Here is a 17,139-nt window from a genome sequence, read left to right on the forward strand (position 1 = left end):
TTTTCCCCCGTGCAAATTTTCCCAGGTACAACCTGGTAGTGTTTGCCTGGGGAAAAAGCCTGGCCAGTCTGAGTTCTGCAGCTTGGAAGAGGAGAAACCATGCACATCAGTAGTACACCGTCAGTCCCCGATCTGAGGTGCGGACCCCAGCATGATGCAGTAATGCCGGACAAAGAATACTGCACTTCATGGTCTTGTCAATTACCGGGTGTAGTATTACCGCAGCAAATAACGGGGCAATAATAAAACCCCAGTAGTATCACTGCACTTTTCATGGTTCTACTATGAATGTGATTGTTACTACTGCTAGCCGTAGTAATACTGATGCTACACATGCTAGCAGTAGTAGAACTACTGGATCTAATACCCTTATCAGTACTCAGAGTACAACTGGTTTTAGTGCGGCTACTCATGCTATTATCACTGCTACGGTTACAAGAATTGCCTCTACAATGAGGAGTGACACCAAGCTCATACTCTTACAGTACTACGCAGAGTGTTAATATTATTGCTGTTGAGTTGCTAAACTTTGCAGAAATAACATATACCGGAGGTATATTCATTTTACTAATATTGTTTGTAAGTGATAACTTTACTGCTACACTGTTGGTGCTGCTAGGTGTAGGTGTGGGCCTGCTAGTAGCACTACGATTAATATGAGTATTAGTAACGGTATCACCGACAGTGGAAGTAAAAGTAACAGCAATCATAGAATACATTCGGGTGCCACTGCTAGAGATGTAAGTACTGCTGCTTGTGCTGCTAGCGGTGCCATTGTTATCACGGCTCCTAGTACTGGTACCACTTGAGCTATCGCTATAAAGGTTCCCAGTACAGACATCACTATTGCTGCAAATGCTGATGCTAGTGGTAGGGATGCTTCTGCGCGTACTAGTGTTACTACTGCTCCTAGCTGCTCCATTCACTGCAAAGAACGCACCCGATGCCTCATCCTCTGTTGCGAAGGAATCTACATCGGCCCCTCCCAGCTTCTTTGCGACATACAGCGCCGCCCCAGAGTCTGGGATGCAGCTCATGCTGATCAGCTTCGATGAAGGATGCTCCAGTGTGCTCCACATCCTCCGAGGGCGTGCACTGCCGCTCTGGTGAGGCACGTGCCACTGCCCTTGGCTCCTCTGTGACATGCACTATGGCCCTCCGCCTTCAGTGCGCACGCGCTTCCGGCTCCAGTCGGGCATGCAGTTCGGCCCTGTGGCTTCAGGGACTCCTACACCACTGCCACCGGGGCTTGCACTAATGCTCCCCAGCTCGTCTGGACAATCCCTGCTGTTCTCTAGGTCCATGTAGGGATGTACAACAGCACCTTTGAGGAATATACGGCTGCCTTACAGTTCAAACACAACTCCCTTCTATCCATCTATCTCAAATACGCTACAGAGTGATCAGTGCCAATCCCAGAGACTGTCCACTTCTCCGAATCTTACCAAGCAAACCAAAGGGCTCGCTCTCCGGACATCCCGCAGAGCTAAGTAGCTCATAATAAATAACTAAATTAAAAAAAAACGTGTACAAAGTCAAACAATCTCAATCATGTTCTGACTAATGACTGAGTCAATACTATAGACAGCCGAACAGAACAACCAAAAATGCAACAGCATATAAAGCGCTGCAAGGCTTCGTCGTGGGTACTAAGCGCTATATAAAAGTAATTACAATGTAATGCACAGTGGCGTAACGAAACTTGAGGGGGCCCGCCTCACAGTACATGAAGGGGTCCCTCTCCGAACTCATTCGACAGGTCTCAGGCCTGTGTACTGTGCTGAGCGGGCTCCCTGGAGCTCGCCCCTCCTCCTATCCCGCAGCGCTGGGGCTGCGGGGGCCTTTGTTACGCCACGGGTATTACGGCATGCACTGCAGCCATCTAGCTTTATTTGCGGCCGCACTACACACGTGCAACTCCTGATGCATGCAGTGACGCCTTCCACATTCAACTAGGCATAGCGTACAGCTGTTCAGATCCATTCCTGCATGCGTTACTGCCCTCTAGCGCCTCTGAGGCAAGGACTATTGCACCAGCGTTCACTCAGTCGGGTCCCAACAGCTGGGATGCGAGTTTCAGCAACTCGAGTCAACTCGGGAGTAGGAGTTTCGCAACAGTCTGACAGTTGATGTTCTGGAAGCTCACGTCCTCTCTGGTGCAAGTCCACGTATTGTAGCACCATCTCACACGGGTGCTCTCAGAGGCCTAGCAACACTCAGTGAGCTTTGTCCTTGGCTAGGGCTCCGACTTCTAAGCACACTATTGCTCCACTCGTTTTCAAAGCCCAATGTTGAATTCCATGACATCTCCCACTTTTGAGCAGTCTCACCCTTGGGGGTCTCACCCTTGGGCAGTCTCATATGCCCGATGGACACTTGTAGCGCAGTTTTACTTCAAGCCACTTCCAGAGGCCCCTAGTACCATGGATGGAGTCTCAAAACATGACGTATAACCCAATACTCTGTGACCTCCTCTTAACTAAAGTGGGATCTCACACTCGGGAGAAAACCCCCACACTTAGCTTATCTCAGTGACACCTGCTGACTTTCATTCTCACACCCTGGAGCACAAACTTACTCAGAAGACGTGGCTCACATCTGCGAATGTGGTGTTCCTTACCGAGTGTGAATATTACACTCTGGAGCACAGTATTCACTCTGAGGCTTGCCCTGGATCACTCATTCACTGTGAGTCGCACACCTTGCCGCCCAGTATCACTCCTGTGTTGTCATAATTTGGAGCACAGCTTTACTCAGTTGTGTGAGTCTCACTTCTTGGAACACAGTGTCCGTCATTAGATAAGTGTGTGTGTCTGTGTCACAACCTACATCACAGCCCCACTTTTTAAATCTGAGTCTCACACCTTGGAACACAGTGTCACTCACTACTTTACTAATTCAATGAGTCTTAACACCTTGGTGGGCCGCCTTATTTATTGCAAGTGTTTGTCACACACCCGTGAGGATCGTCACAATCATTCAGTATGAGTCCCATATCTCGAAGCACGGTGTCACTCTTTAGGTGCCTGTGTGTCAAACCAAGAAGCACAGTCTCACACCTTAGAACATTGTGTCACTCATTAGATGTGTCCGCCAGACCCCGGAGAACAGCCTCACTCATTCTGCTTGGGTTTCACACCTTGGAACACAGTGTCACTCACTACTTCACTCATTCAGTGTGAGTCTTAACACCTTGGTGCGCCGCCTTATTTATTGCATGTGTCTGTCACACACCAGTGAGGGTCGTCACATTCATTCAGTATGAGTCCCATACCTCGAAGCACGGTGTCACTCTTTAGGTGCCTGTGTGCCAAACCAAGAAGCACAGTCTCACACCTTGGAACATTGTGTCACTCATTTGATGTGTCCGCCAGACCCCGGAGCACAGCCTCACTCATTCTGCTTGGGTTTCACACCTTGGAACACAGTGTCACTCACTACTTCACTCATTCAGTGTGAGTCTTAACACCTTGGTGGGCCGCCTTATTTATTGCATGTGTCTGTCACACACCCGTGAGGGTCGTCACATTCATTCAGTATGAGTCCCATACCTCGAAGCACGGTGTCACTCTTTAGGTGCCTGTGTGTCAAACCAAGAAGCACAGTCTCACACCTTGGAACATTGTGTCACTCATCAGATGTGTCCGCCAGACCCCGGAGCACAGCCTCACTCATTCTGCTTGGGTTTCACACCTTGGAACACAGTGTCACTCACTACTTCACTCATTCAGTGTGAGTCTTAACACCTTGGTGGGCCGCCTTATTTATTGCATGTGTCTGTCACACACCCGTGAGGGTCGTCACATTCATTCATTATGAGTCCCATACCTCGAAGCACGGTGTCACTCTTTAGGTGCCTGTGTGTCAAACCAAGAAGCACAGTCTCACACCTTGGAACATTGTGTCACTCATCAGATGTGTCCGCCAGACCCCGGAGAACAGCCTCACTCATTCTGCTTGGGTTTCACACCTGGGAGCACAGTGTCACACATTGCATGCTTGCATTACACACCATATGAGGAAGCATAGGAGCCTCACGCACAGGAGCAGTGTCTGTGTAAGTCTACGTGCGTGTTCTTGTCTGGATCAGCCGTCCCTGGAGCACAGCCTCGCTCCTGCGCTATTTTATTTAACAGAACATTCAATATAATATAACCCGGCTGTAAAACAAACATTCACAGTTATGTCTGATGCTGAAAACATAGTCACATAGAAAACGCCAGTCACGGCGTTTCAAGGCTTCACAGCTAAACATCACAGCATAAAGTCACAACGTCTTAAACCACGAGTTCAGAGCAGAATAAATAATCACACTGTTTCAAAACTATGCTACAGGGGGCACGTGCGTCACAACAGAGCCCAATCATTAGCAAAAACTTCGTCCCGTGCAGGATGTGCATGCACGCGCCCACGCCCCCCCCCCCCCCACTTCCGGGACTCTTCATCCGAAGATGCTCTTTCACTGGTTCAAAGTGTACTGGGTGCAAAATGTCCCTGCCCGACCCACACGCCCCTCACCCACACGTCAATAGACGTAAGTTAGGGGTCACCAGGGGTCGCAGCTGCGACCCGTGGTTTGCCCTTTGCGACCCCTGGCACTGCCTTCGCGACCCCTGGCCACAGAGGTGGCAAATTCAGCGCCAGAAACACAGGTGCAGCTCGTCCTCGTGAACGTCAGTTGGAACTCCACTCTTTGTTGTCTGTCAATGTTAATGCCCTAAAGGTGAATAATGTGTTATTATTCAATATTGGGGTAATAAAAATGGGCTACAATTAGCTGGAATGTATGTTGTGTGCGTGCTTAATGTTGCGTGTGTGCTTATGTGACAGTGTGCGTGTAATTGTGAATGTGTGTGTATGTGTGTGAGTGAAAGTGGAGGTCAAAGGGTGTGTGATGCAACTTCCGCTGCCCCTGGCATTTTGGTGAATGAACGTCTATGCACACGTCCGAGAAACGATTATCCCGCGTCAGATTTGCAGACCCCCCCCCCCTCCGGACCCAACCCAGGAATCGCTACACCTCGAAAGAGCTGCATCTCGGCGGCTACCTGACAAAGAAATGCAGCTTTTCGGCGCTGGGAGCTGTGGCGTGTCTCGGAAGACTTTGGAAAAAAGCGCCGAATCAAAGTGCGCATATAATTATTGGCACCGGGAACGAAAGGCAACTAAAGCCTCCTCATGGATGATAAGGCACCTGAATCTGCAACAGTGCTAAAACAGGTTGAAACCTCACCTTGGAAAAAAATGCATCGGGGTCTGCGCTGAAAATGCAATGCATTCCCTGGGAATATAATGCAACTGAGTCTACAGCAAGACCAAAACACAACCGAACACCAGCCAGTAATATCATGCAAATAAAAAGCTTTTTAATTTTCACTGGTAGTAAAGTGCAACTGAATCTGTGCCGGGGGTAAAATGTATCAGAAACTGTATTAGGGGGTAAAAAAACTATATTTGTGCTGGGAATAAAATGTACCTGAATCCTTATTTAAGAGTAAAATTCAACTGAAAGTGCACTAGAGAACATAGAGAACAAAGCACAGCTGATATTACATAGGACACAAGTACACTGACTGAGCTGAAAGTGAAATGCAACCGAATATGCATCAGAAATTAATGGCAACAACATCTGCACCATGAATAAACAGTGATACAATGCAAACGACTCTTGTCATGATCAAGCTCAATAAAACAACTCAATATGCAAAGGACACAAACGTGAAGAAAGACTGCACAGCGAATTAAATGCATCAGGACAGATGCAGAGGGCAGCATACACCACAGTCTGCTGGGGTCAGAAGACACCGTGATGTGTGCTGAGGGTAAAGTGCCTAGAACCCACGCTGGAGCCAGAAGGCACTGCATGGTGTACATGGATTTAGGCTGCGGACAGAATGCATGGAATCTGGAGGGAGGCGGGGAAGGGTATATACTGGAATCTGTGAGCACCACACAAACACCACGGCTTGCACAATAACCTGTGGTAGGGACAGAATGCAAAACAAAATGTGTTCAGCGGACAAAGCGAACCGACATTGTGCTGGTAAAGAGCCCCCTAAAATGTGTGCTAGAGATAACATTCACAAGAATGTGTAGTCAGGGGACACGACAGACCTCAGTGTGTGCAGCGTACACACTGCACTGCAGTGTCTGTTGGGATCAGCATGAACTACAACCAGAGCAATCTGTGCCTTTGATAGAATGCACTGAAATCTGTGCAGGATTCCGAATGCACCAGAATATGTGCAGGGGCAGAATGCACTTGAAGCGCTGCGGTGCAAGTAATGTATTGCAATCTGTGCCTGGGACACTGAACTGTCTGCCGGATCAGCATGGGCTACAATCAGAGAATGGCACAGAATGCACCGCAATCTGTGCCTTTGATAGAATGCACTGAAATCTGTGCAGGATTACGAATGCACCAGAATATGTGCAGGGGCAGAATGTACCTGAAGCGCTGCAGCGGAAGTAAAGTATTGCAATCTGTGCCTGGGACAGGATGCACTGGACTGTCTGCCGGATCAGCATGGGCTACAATCAGAGCACGGCTCAGAATGCACCGCAATCTGTGCCTGTGATAGAATGCACTGAAATCTGTGCAGGATTCCGAATGCACCAGAATATGTGCAGGGGGAAGAATGCACCTTAAGTACTGCTGCAGAAGTAATGTATTGCAATCTGTGCCTGGGACAGGATGCACTGAACTGTTTGCCGGATCTGCCTGGGCTACAATCAGAGCACGGCTCAAAATGCACCACAATCTGTGCCTTTGATAGAATGCACTGAAATCTGTGCAGGATTCCGAATACACCAGAATATGTCTAGAGGGCAGAATGCACTTGAAGCGCTGCGGTGCAAGTAATGTATTGCAATCTGTGCCTGGAAAGGATGCACTGAACTGTCTGCCGGATCAGCATGGGCTACAATCAGAGCACGCTCAGAATGCACTGCAATCTGTGCCTTTGATAGAATGCACTGAAATCTGTGCCTTTGATAGAATGCACTGAAATCTGTGCAGGATTCCAAATGCACCAGAATATGTGCATGGGGCAGAATGCACTGCAGTATCTGTTGGTATCAGCATGCACTACAACCAGAGCAGGACTCAGAATGCACCACAATCTGTGCCTGTGATAGAATGCACTGAAATCTGTGTAGAATTCCAAATGCACCAGAATATGTCTAGAGGGCAGAATGGACTTGAAGCGCTGCGGTGCAAGTAAAGTATTGCAATCTGTGCCTGGAAAGGATGCACTGAACTGTCTGTCGGATCAGCATGGGCTACAATCAGAGCATGCTCAGAATACACTGCAATCTGTGCCTTTGATAGAATGCACTGAAATCTGTGCAGGATTCAGAATGCACCAGAATATGTGCAAGGGGCAGAATGCACCTGAAGCGCTGCAGTGGAAGTAAAGTATTGCAATCTGTGCCTGGGACACTGAACTGTCTGCCGGATCAGCATGGGCTACAATCAGAGCATGCTCAGAATACACTGCAATCTGTGCCTTTGATAGAATGCACTGAAATCTGTGCAGGATTCAGAATGCACCAGAATATGTGCAAGGGGCAGAATGCACCTGAAGCGCTGCAGTGGAAGTAATGTATTGCCATCTGTGCCTGGGACAGGATGCACTGAACTGTCTGCCAGGGCAGCATGGGCTACAATCAGAGCACGGCGCAGAATGCACCGCAATCTGTGCCTGTGATAGAATGCACTGAAATCTGTGCAGGATTCCGAATGCACCAGAATATGTGCAAGGGGCAGAATGCACCTGAATTGCTGCAACAGACGTAATGTATTGCAATGTATGCCTGCGACAGAATACACTGAAGTTTGTGCAGGACACAAATTGCACTGGAGCCTGATCAGGCGACATAATGAGCCAGACATTTTTCTTATAGCAGAATGAGCCTCAGTCACTCCTGGGGACAGACTTCAAGTGAATACTCCACAATCATTTAACAAAAAGTGAAGTGCATTAAGGGCTCTCACGAGATACCAATGCAGTGTTGCATAGTTTTAGTTGCATAATACGTTTTAAAAATATCGATCCTTGTGCCCACTCAACTGACCCAGAAGCAGCATGCATGGCAGAAGCCCAGTCCAACCTGACATGCATGTTGGCACGCCACTAGTGACGGCAGCAGCCCCCCACCCCCAATGCCACAGTCCCCCAGCCTACCGCTTGGTGGTGGTGTGGTGGTGGCTGTTGCTGGTGGTCCCGTGAAACGAGGAAGGCCAGGACATGCGCGACTTCTTGAGGCCTGGCCGGTCTGACGTGTCCATGGCGTCGGCGCGCTCCATCTGCCGGTGAGGGTGCCGGTCAGTGTCCGAGTACCCCCGGTGCTTGATCTTGATGGGTGTCCGGGGCTGCCTCCACAAGTGTTGGGGGGGCTTGAGTGTGGCCTGGCCCTCCCGGGGCACGGGTAGTGAGAGGGAAAGGCTCTTCTTGCAGCATGGCGGTGGTGCTGGGGGTTCCATCATAGTGCAAACTTTCCAAAGAACAGGCAAAAAATAGATAAAAGGCCACTCAAAAAAACCGACAAAGGTCCGCAAAAATAAGCGATAACTCTTTAAGCGATAGACAACGCCAGAAGAAAAAAATATAAACTATATTTCTATATATTCCTTAAACAGCTCTAATAAAAAATATGCTAAGTGGAGGCACGTGCCACCAAAGTTAGGACGAGGTCACAGTGTTAAAGAAATGCAAGTCTGCAGGGAGGGTCCGAAAAAACAGACGCCGGCACGAAGGGGTCCTCGAAGAAGGCAACAGTGAGGGTCCGGGCGCGTCGGGGGCCAAAGCAGCCCCGGCAGGTGGGGCAGCCGCCCCCGGGGGACTGCAGCGAGGACGCGCCCTGCGGGTCCCCGCTCCAAGTCATTGCCCGGTGCCAAGGCTAGGAGGGTAGGGGCCGAGGCACCCCCTCACAAAAGGCTTAAATTATTGCTAATGCAAATGAAGGAGGGTGAAATCAAGCAGAAGAGGGGGTGAAATCTATCAATAAAAAAAACAAGAGCACTCACAAACAAATGGCTTTTCTTATTGCAGGAAGGGAATAATTCAGAGTCCGGAAAAGGATGGGGAGGGTGTATTATTGCTGGGGGAGATTCCTCTCTGCCCCCTTCCGTCTCCTGGTCCTTCTTGGCCGGGAGGTTGTTGTCCCGGGTTCGGGGGTCTCCCGCTCTGCTGGGAGGGAGGTTGACCCGTCCGGCGGGGGACAGGACAGCCGTCGCAGCCCCCTCTGTCTTTCGACCCTTCTTGGGTAGGGCGGCTGAGGGTCCTGCGGTGGAGGGCTCCTAGTCTGCTGGGAGGGAGGCGGACCTGTCCGGCAGGAAAGGAGGCAGCGGTGGGAGCCCAGATCGGCAGCCGGAGCTGCACACAGCCAGCCCTCCTCCACTTCATGCGCGATATTTCTCTCCCGCTGCCTGCCTGCCTCCCTCCCTCTGCGCGCCTCTCCTCCGGCTGCCTGTTCTCCCCTCCTCCTCTTCCAGCAAGCCTGATCAGAAAACCAGCGTCTTTGCCCCCAAAATTACCTCGGATCAGCCTTGAATGTTGACTATGTGTCACCGCACCACCCCGGGGAAGACGCGGATTAATAACTTGAATTTTAATAGAGAGGGAAACTCCTTCGAGCCCGGGCTTGTGCGAGATCTCCCAAGAGTTGTATACAGAAGCTCGCAACTTATGAACAGCATCGCTGGGTCCGCAATGTCTGCCGAACACCAGGTATCCAGCGCTGGCTTTCCTTTTACAAACCACCGTTATCAGGTGTGTCGGTCCACTTGGTTCAGATGAATCGAGGGAAGACTACAACTCCCACAATGCACCGAACTGTTAAAAACATTTGGTGCCTGCGAAGTTGTAAGGATAAAGGCGTTGAGTAAGGCAATTTATTTAAAAACATAAAATATGTGTATGTGGTGCATGTGATCTTTCACCTTTCTGAAACTGACAAAAGGGGATTCTCTTTAAATGGGTGACGATGCAATCATAGGTTCACAAAAGAGGGCAAGCAAGCACTTTTGATATTAATGCAAGCACTGAAATAAAGATCGGGTTAAATAGGACAACAGTGGCTTCTCCTAGTAAACCACAAAATACGCCTGCGTAGGGCAAAGATCTCAAGTTGCCTCATGTCAGGTCCGAGTAGTTCGTTCAGTCCTGTTTTTTGGGGTACTAGTGGACCTCTATTTAGAGTGCCAAAATTCAAACTTTAAAGTAATAGAGAGTATCAGAACAAGAGAAACTTCTTAAACTTGACATGTACAACCTGAGAGCTTTCCTGTAGCATTGGGGGCAGCCGAGTTTGAAACCATGCTAACTTGTAAGCAGGAATGTCCTTCCAAAACCCTTGCAATTAGGGCAGCTCCACCCACATCCTCCTTCCATCATAGGGTTGACCTGAATACAAATGGCACCACCCTCAAAATATCTTGTATTCAAACTCACTTAACCTTGGCACACATTGAGAAAAGTACTGTCCTAGCCACAAACCAATAAGGGCAATGAGAATTGTCCTTGAGGCAGCCCTACAGGCTGTATAAAAATTGTCTTAAACTAACTATAATACAATCTTAGCTCTAGGTTTTTAATTCCCTCTGGAGAGCTTTCATCTAAGGATATTTGGTATTAATATAATCCATGTGTAAAAATGTTGTAAATATTGGATCAAATGCATTTCAAAATTCCCACTTCATCTACCTACAGGGAGTGCAGAATTATTAGGCAAGTTGTATTTTTGAGGATTAATTTTATTATTGAACAACAACCATGTTCTCAATGAACCCAAAAAACTCATCAATATCAAAGCTGAATATTTTTGGAAGTAGTTTTCAGTTTGTTTTTAGTTTTAGCTATGTTAGGGGGATATCTGTGTGTGCAGGTGACTATTACTGTGCATAATTATTAGGCAACTTAACAAAAAAAAATATATACCCATTTCAATTATTTATTATTACCAGTGAAACCAATATAACATCTCAACATTCACAAATATACATTTCTGACATTCAAAAACAAAACAAAAACAAATCAGTGACCAATATAGCCACCTTTCTTTGCAAGGACACTCAAAAGCCTGCCATCCATGGATTCTGTCAGTGTTTTGATCTGTTCACCATCAACATTGCGTGCAGCAGCAACCACAGCCTCCCAGACACTGTTCAGAGAGGTGTACTGTTTTCCCTCCTTGTAAATCTCACATTTGATGATGGACCACAGGTTCTCAATGGGGTTCAGATCAGGTGAACAAGGAGGCCATGTCATTAGATTTCCTTCTTTTATACCCTTTCTTGCCAGCCACGCTGTGGAGTACTTGGACGCGTGTGATGGAGCATTGTCCTGCATGAAAATCATGTTTTTCTTGGAGGATGCAGACTTCTTCCTGTACCACTGCTTGAAGAAGGTGTCTTCCAGGAACTGGCAGTAGGACTGGGAGTTGAGCTTGACTCCATCCTCAACCCGAAAAGGCCCCACAAGCTCATCTTTGATGATACCAGCCCAAACCAGTACTCCACCTCCACCTTGCTGGCGTCTGAGTCGGACTGGAGCTCTCTGCCCTTTACCAATCCAGCCACGGGCCCATCCATCTGGCCCATCAAGACTCACTCTCATTTCATCAGTCCATAAAACCTTAGAAAAATCAGTCTTGAGATATTTCTTGGCCCAGTCTTGACGTTTCAGCTTGTGTGTCTTGTTCAGTGGTGGTCGTCTTTCAGCCTTTCTTACCTTGGCCATGTCTCTGAGTATTGCACACCTTGTGCTTTTGGGCACTCCAGTGATGTTGCAGCTCTGAAATATGGCCAAACTGGTGGCAAGTGGCATCGTGGCAGCTGCACGCTTGACTTTTCTCAGTTCATGGGCAGTTATTTTGCGCCTTGGTTTTCCCACACGCTTCTTGCGACCCTGTTGATTATTTTGAATGAAACGCTTGATTGTTCGATGATCACGCTTCAGAAGCTTTGCAATTTTAAGAGTGCTGCATCCCTCTGCAAGATATCTCACTATTTTTGACTTTTCTGAGCCTGTCAAGTCCTTCTTTTGACCCATTTTGCCAAAGGAAAGGAAGTTGCCTAATAATTATGCACACCTGATATGGGGTGTTGATGTCATTAGACCACACCCCTTCTCATTACAGAGATGCACATCACCTAATATGCTTAATTGGTAGTAGGCTTTCGAGCCTATACAGCTTGGAGTAAGACAACATGCATAAAGAGGATGATGTGGTCAAAATACTCATTTGCCTAATAATTCTGCGCTCCCTGTAATGTCCAAAATGGACCGCTAATGCAGAATCTCTACTTTTTAATAATCGTAACTGAGAATGATATGAGAAATGATGGTAGTGGAATGTCATCACCATTAAGCTATGTCTAACACATGAAGGAATCCATAATACCGAATAACTGCACTCACAGTAAAAGGTCTGAGTCTCATGTTTTGGGTAAGGTTCAGGTTCCAGACTAATCTGAAAGGAAGGTCAGCAATACGAGAAGAAGCATTGCACTTTCGTAGTGTCAAGAAGACTATTGTATTTTGTTGTGTGTTTTTATTTGGCTCATATTAAGACTGTAACTGAAACATCAATGTGTGCAAGGTTAAAGTCTCCTTATTTCTTATCCACTACTGGGCCATTCAAAGGGAATTTGACTTTAAAAAGATCATCTGGGCAATGATGTTACAATAGGTTCCAAACCCAAGCAGACATCATCAAACAGAGCATCATTTTGCAATGCCTGGTGATACTGATTGCTAGGGCTGCAGGTGTGCTGCATGATGTTTCCATCTGTACCAGATCTTTCTCAAAATCTTAGGGATCTTTTGATACAAAAACAAGTTGTTGTTCCACAGTTGCAAATTTGCCGTAGCATTTCTTTAAGTTTGATTCTGAGGATACTTGAAAAGAGTCCAATAGTCTAGGAAACAGTATCTGCTTAACACATTTTAAGGACCTGTCCGAGATTTTTGATGGCCATGCAATGTTCATAGCAATATGGAGAGAGCTGCATTGCCATTACCATAGACCTCATTACGTCAGGTTTGGTATCTCACATATGGAAAACTTGATTTTCTGTATATTTAATTAATGCGTAGGACCATGAAATACATTGGTGTTTTTCCATAGTCTCTGCAATATGTCAACCTTTTGACAGTTTATCTTGAGCACTAATGCCATCCAAAACTGCTTCAGTGCAGTCGTTATTCCTGGTAAAGAAGTCTCTATATCTTTCATCATCAATAGACCATCATCATCAAAGAATGCCATTTTCAAAACTGTTCTCCATTTCTCAAAACATCTACACCTTCACTATTCCTGATGTTTGTGACCCTCAGGAATACAGCACAACTTTTCACTTTAGTGAAAGAACATATCCTGATTCGCCCTACTCAGAACCTTAGATTTTTGTTTCTTTATAATATGCACTGAAAGATCTTCAACACCAACACTATCCACTTAACAAACTTGATTTTGCTGATAAATGTTAGAAATATTTCTCAACAAAGGTGGATTCGGAGTCTTCATCCATCAAATCATTTATTTCATTTTATCCAAATTTCACAACCTCATATAGCGGTGATGCATTTCGGTGAATCTAACCTTAGTCTTTAGAAAAATGGATTACCAATCAACCTGATTAAATGCCTTTTTCTTTACAGACAGTTGTTTTCTGCTGAGCTTCTTGATTCAAATTTACTTTTAATGTTATCAGACTTTTGCCTGCCTAAAACACATCTGAGTCAGTTGGATTTATTGGGGAGTTAATTTTCTTACCTTGAGTTTGACACCAGTGTGGTCACGCTAACATCACAAATACAAGATCTACCAGCTGTGCCGTTCACTAGCCCCTTCTTTAATACTGGAAACAGATAAAGAAAGGCCTCCCTGACTCTGAGTCACAGTCTTAGGACCCAAGGATGAACTCTAAAACTTAGAAAAAGCCTTTTCAGTAAAGTGATGAAGTCTACTTCTTTTTCCTTCACTTTGTCTGTAATATCTTTTATAAGACCCACATTTAAACAAGATCCCCTCAACCTACTTTGAGATTTAATTTAAATATAGGATCACTGGAAATATGCAGCAGCGGAGGATCACATTTTTGGCAGCTGGACTAAATTGTGCAGCAAGAAAAGGCAGATTATGCGGCAAAATGTGGCACACTTTTGATAGTTATATTCTATTATTTTGCTATTTGTATACATTATTTGCGCAAATGTGTCACCCCAGCACCAGGTTAACACAATGTACAACAATAAGCAACTGAGAGGTGACTAATCAACCACTACAAAGAGTTTTCCACTGCACAGACAATAAGTCACTGCATCTTTAATAACCCTTGGTTCATTTGAGTTACAAACAAAGGTTTTGTTAAAATCTACAGATTATGCAGCAGATAGTGGATTCTGTGACAAATGTGGCAAATTCATAGGCATGCAGAAAATGCGGTGGCTGCAGAACTGTATAATTCCAGTAGCCCTAAATAACACAACTTTTGGAATTTTATATGTAAGAGAGCAAAATTTCGGTGAATCTTTAGTTGTACTATCCATTTTATAATTACCGTTGATTTGCTTAGGTCTTGTCAGATTCTGCTCATCAGTAGTTGAATAGGGTAGCTCATCAATTTGTTTTCTCTAATATAATACCCACTTAGTTGTGCATTAGTTTCCCAGAAACCATCAACACAATCAAAATATTTACAGATAGAAACAATTAACCTTTACGCCTGCCTCAAAGAAAATAAAAACCATCAGGCACATGATATTAACTTGAGTACTGTTTTAATGTTTTATGAATCTTGTATCCAAAATAAACTGATATTAACTTGAGGTGCAGAGACTGTGGATTCTGTACCTCCATTGCCAGATTCAAGAAGGTTCATCCACCCACTACTGAGATGTTATATTTTAGGTTTAAGACGCATTCATCCTTTGAAGTTGCAAGACTGTGGTAAGTGAGGAAAGGCTGCAAAAGCTATTGATCACTGGGCTGGGTATATGCCTAAAGACCTCCAAATCACAGGATAAATCTCAAACAGGCTAATATAGCCTTACATCCTTCTGAAGTTGACAAAATAGCACCTATGAGTTATGCTCTTGACACAGTCCAGTTTGTGGTGTGTTTGTGCTGGAAATGGATGCTATTATTAATGGTTCTGAGTGAGAGACTTTAGAGCGAAAAGACAGGGACGTAGCTTCAGGGGGGTGTTTGGGGTGTCACTATCCCCTAATAAATCTCTATCATGAAGTTCTTATATATATATTTTTTAACAAAATATTTTGACTAACAATCTGCACTGCCTGGAACAAGAATAGGGGTTTCTGAGGAGGGATGATTTGTATGAGGGGAACATATATTGCTCCTTAGTATTTGAGAGCAGTGACTTAAATCAGTGTCATGACGGGTGGTAAAAGCGCCATTCTTGCCTTTCTGTTGACACTTACTCTGCAACTGTATTACATAATTATTCTGTTTGCGAAATACGATTGTATAATCTTTTCCTAGACATGTTGTATGACGAGCATACTTTCAATAAAAATAACTCTAAAAAAAACAAAAAACAATCCGCACTGCTGTCCCTTTCCATTTCCCTTTAAGTTCTCCTCATGTCCTGCTTCTCAGATAATGTTTATTAACATGATAAATGCCAGCATGATTACTGGGAAATCTGAGGCTCACACCCCTCAATCTTACTGGCCAAGCTATGCCCCTAGGAAAAGAGAATTGTAACTGTATTGTGCAAGATGATTAATGTATTTTCACCCCTCCTGACGGATTTATCCTAAAATGTGTAACAAAAATCAATTGAATCTTTTATAGAGAAAAACTCAAACTCTAAGCTGTCAAAAAAGTCTCTTCCGAAAGAAAGATTGCTTGTGATTTTATATTATGCTGCTGAGATCTCAGAAAACTATCCGCTGTATAATATCACAAAATGTGGTCAAATGGAGAAGCCAGGTTTAAAGCTCAGACTTATTAGCCTTAAAAACCAGCAAACTTAACCAAAAACCTATACGGCCACTACCATAGCCTTTGATTATTGCAGAGACAACTAAAATGATCTCTTTTGTAAACACAATCAAGTTGATTAAAATGTTTCAATTTGTATAAGTGTGACTTACAAACAGGAAAAAATATTATATATTTCTCATGCGAAATGTGTTCACAATTCGAAAAGCTATATGACACATTCATAGGTGCATCTTATGTGTATATAATATACAAAGATGATGCGTATTATGCAGCACTAACGCCTTTTAACAGGTTATTGGGAAGTGCATACTTAGTGCCTTTAAAAAGATGTCATCTATTATATATATTAGGCCTTAAGGCAGGTTTGTGCATGGGCTGCATGGTAACAACCCCACCTCCAATGTCACATAGAAGAAACTGATATAATACGTTAAAAACGTCATTAGCAATAGGTATTCAAAACTCTAATATTCGCAAGCGCATTACCAACTTCATATCCGAACATGCAGACTCATGTACAATATGGATATCTTTATTTTGTCAAATGGCTTGAAGATGTGTTGTAAATGGCCCTTTTTGCAGGGTTATCCCTAAACATTTTGACTTGTTCCTCTTATTTTTTCAGGCCTATTTCTGCTGGTTTAATGTCTCTGCGCACTACCACTGCTGATCAGTGCTCAAGTGCAAGTGCTCCCTAGGTAAATTGTACTGTTGATTGGTTTACCCATGATTGGCATATTTGATTTACTGGTAAGTCCCTAGTAAAGTGCACCAGACGTGCCCAGGGCCTATAAATCAAATGCTACTAGTGGGTCTGCAGCACTGATTGTGCCTCCCACATAAGTAGCCCTGTAAACATGGCTCAGACCTGCCATTGCAGTGTCTGTGTGTGCAGTTTTAAACTGCTGATTCGACTTGGCAAGTGTACCCAATTGCCAGGCCTAAACCTTTCCTTTTACTACATGTAAGGCACCCCTAAAGTAGGTCCTAGGTAGCCCCATGGGGAGGGTGCAGTGCATTTATAAGGTAGGACATGTACTGGTGTGTTTTACATGTCCTAACAGTGAAATACTGCCAAATTCTGTTTTCACTGTTGCAAGGCCTATCTCCCTCATAGGTTAACATGGGGGCTGACTTTAAGTAACTTTAAAGTGCAGATTC

At 45.1% G+C, this 17,139-nt stretch overlaps 1 protein-coding gene across 1 annotated transcript in view; it reads right to left on the reverse strand.

The window, feature by feature from the left end:
- PDE4A (phosphodiesterase 4A) overlaps positions 1-8,587 on the reverse strand; it is an 878,869-nt gene extending 870,282 nt beyond the window's left edge. The window contains exon 1 of the mRNA XM_069231820.1: positions 8,187-8,587. Within this exon, the coding sequence (XP_069087921.1) occupies positions 8,187-8,488 (302 nt within the window). The 5' untranslated portion in view covers positions 8,489-8,587. The remainder of the gene's footprint in view (positions 1-8,186) is intronic.
- Between the last annotated feature and the right edge of the window lie 8,552 nt (positions 8,588-17,139).

The sequence above is a fragment of the Pleurodeles waltl genome, chromosome 4_2 (assembly GCF_031143425.1).
Source record: "Pleurodeles waltl isolate 20211129_DDA chromosome 4_2, aPleWal1.hap1.20221129, whole genome shotgun sequence".
Taxonomy (NCBI): domain Eukaryota; kingdom Metazoa; phylum Chordata; class Amphibia; order Caudata; family Salamandridae; genus Pleurodeles; species Pleurodeles waltl.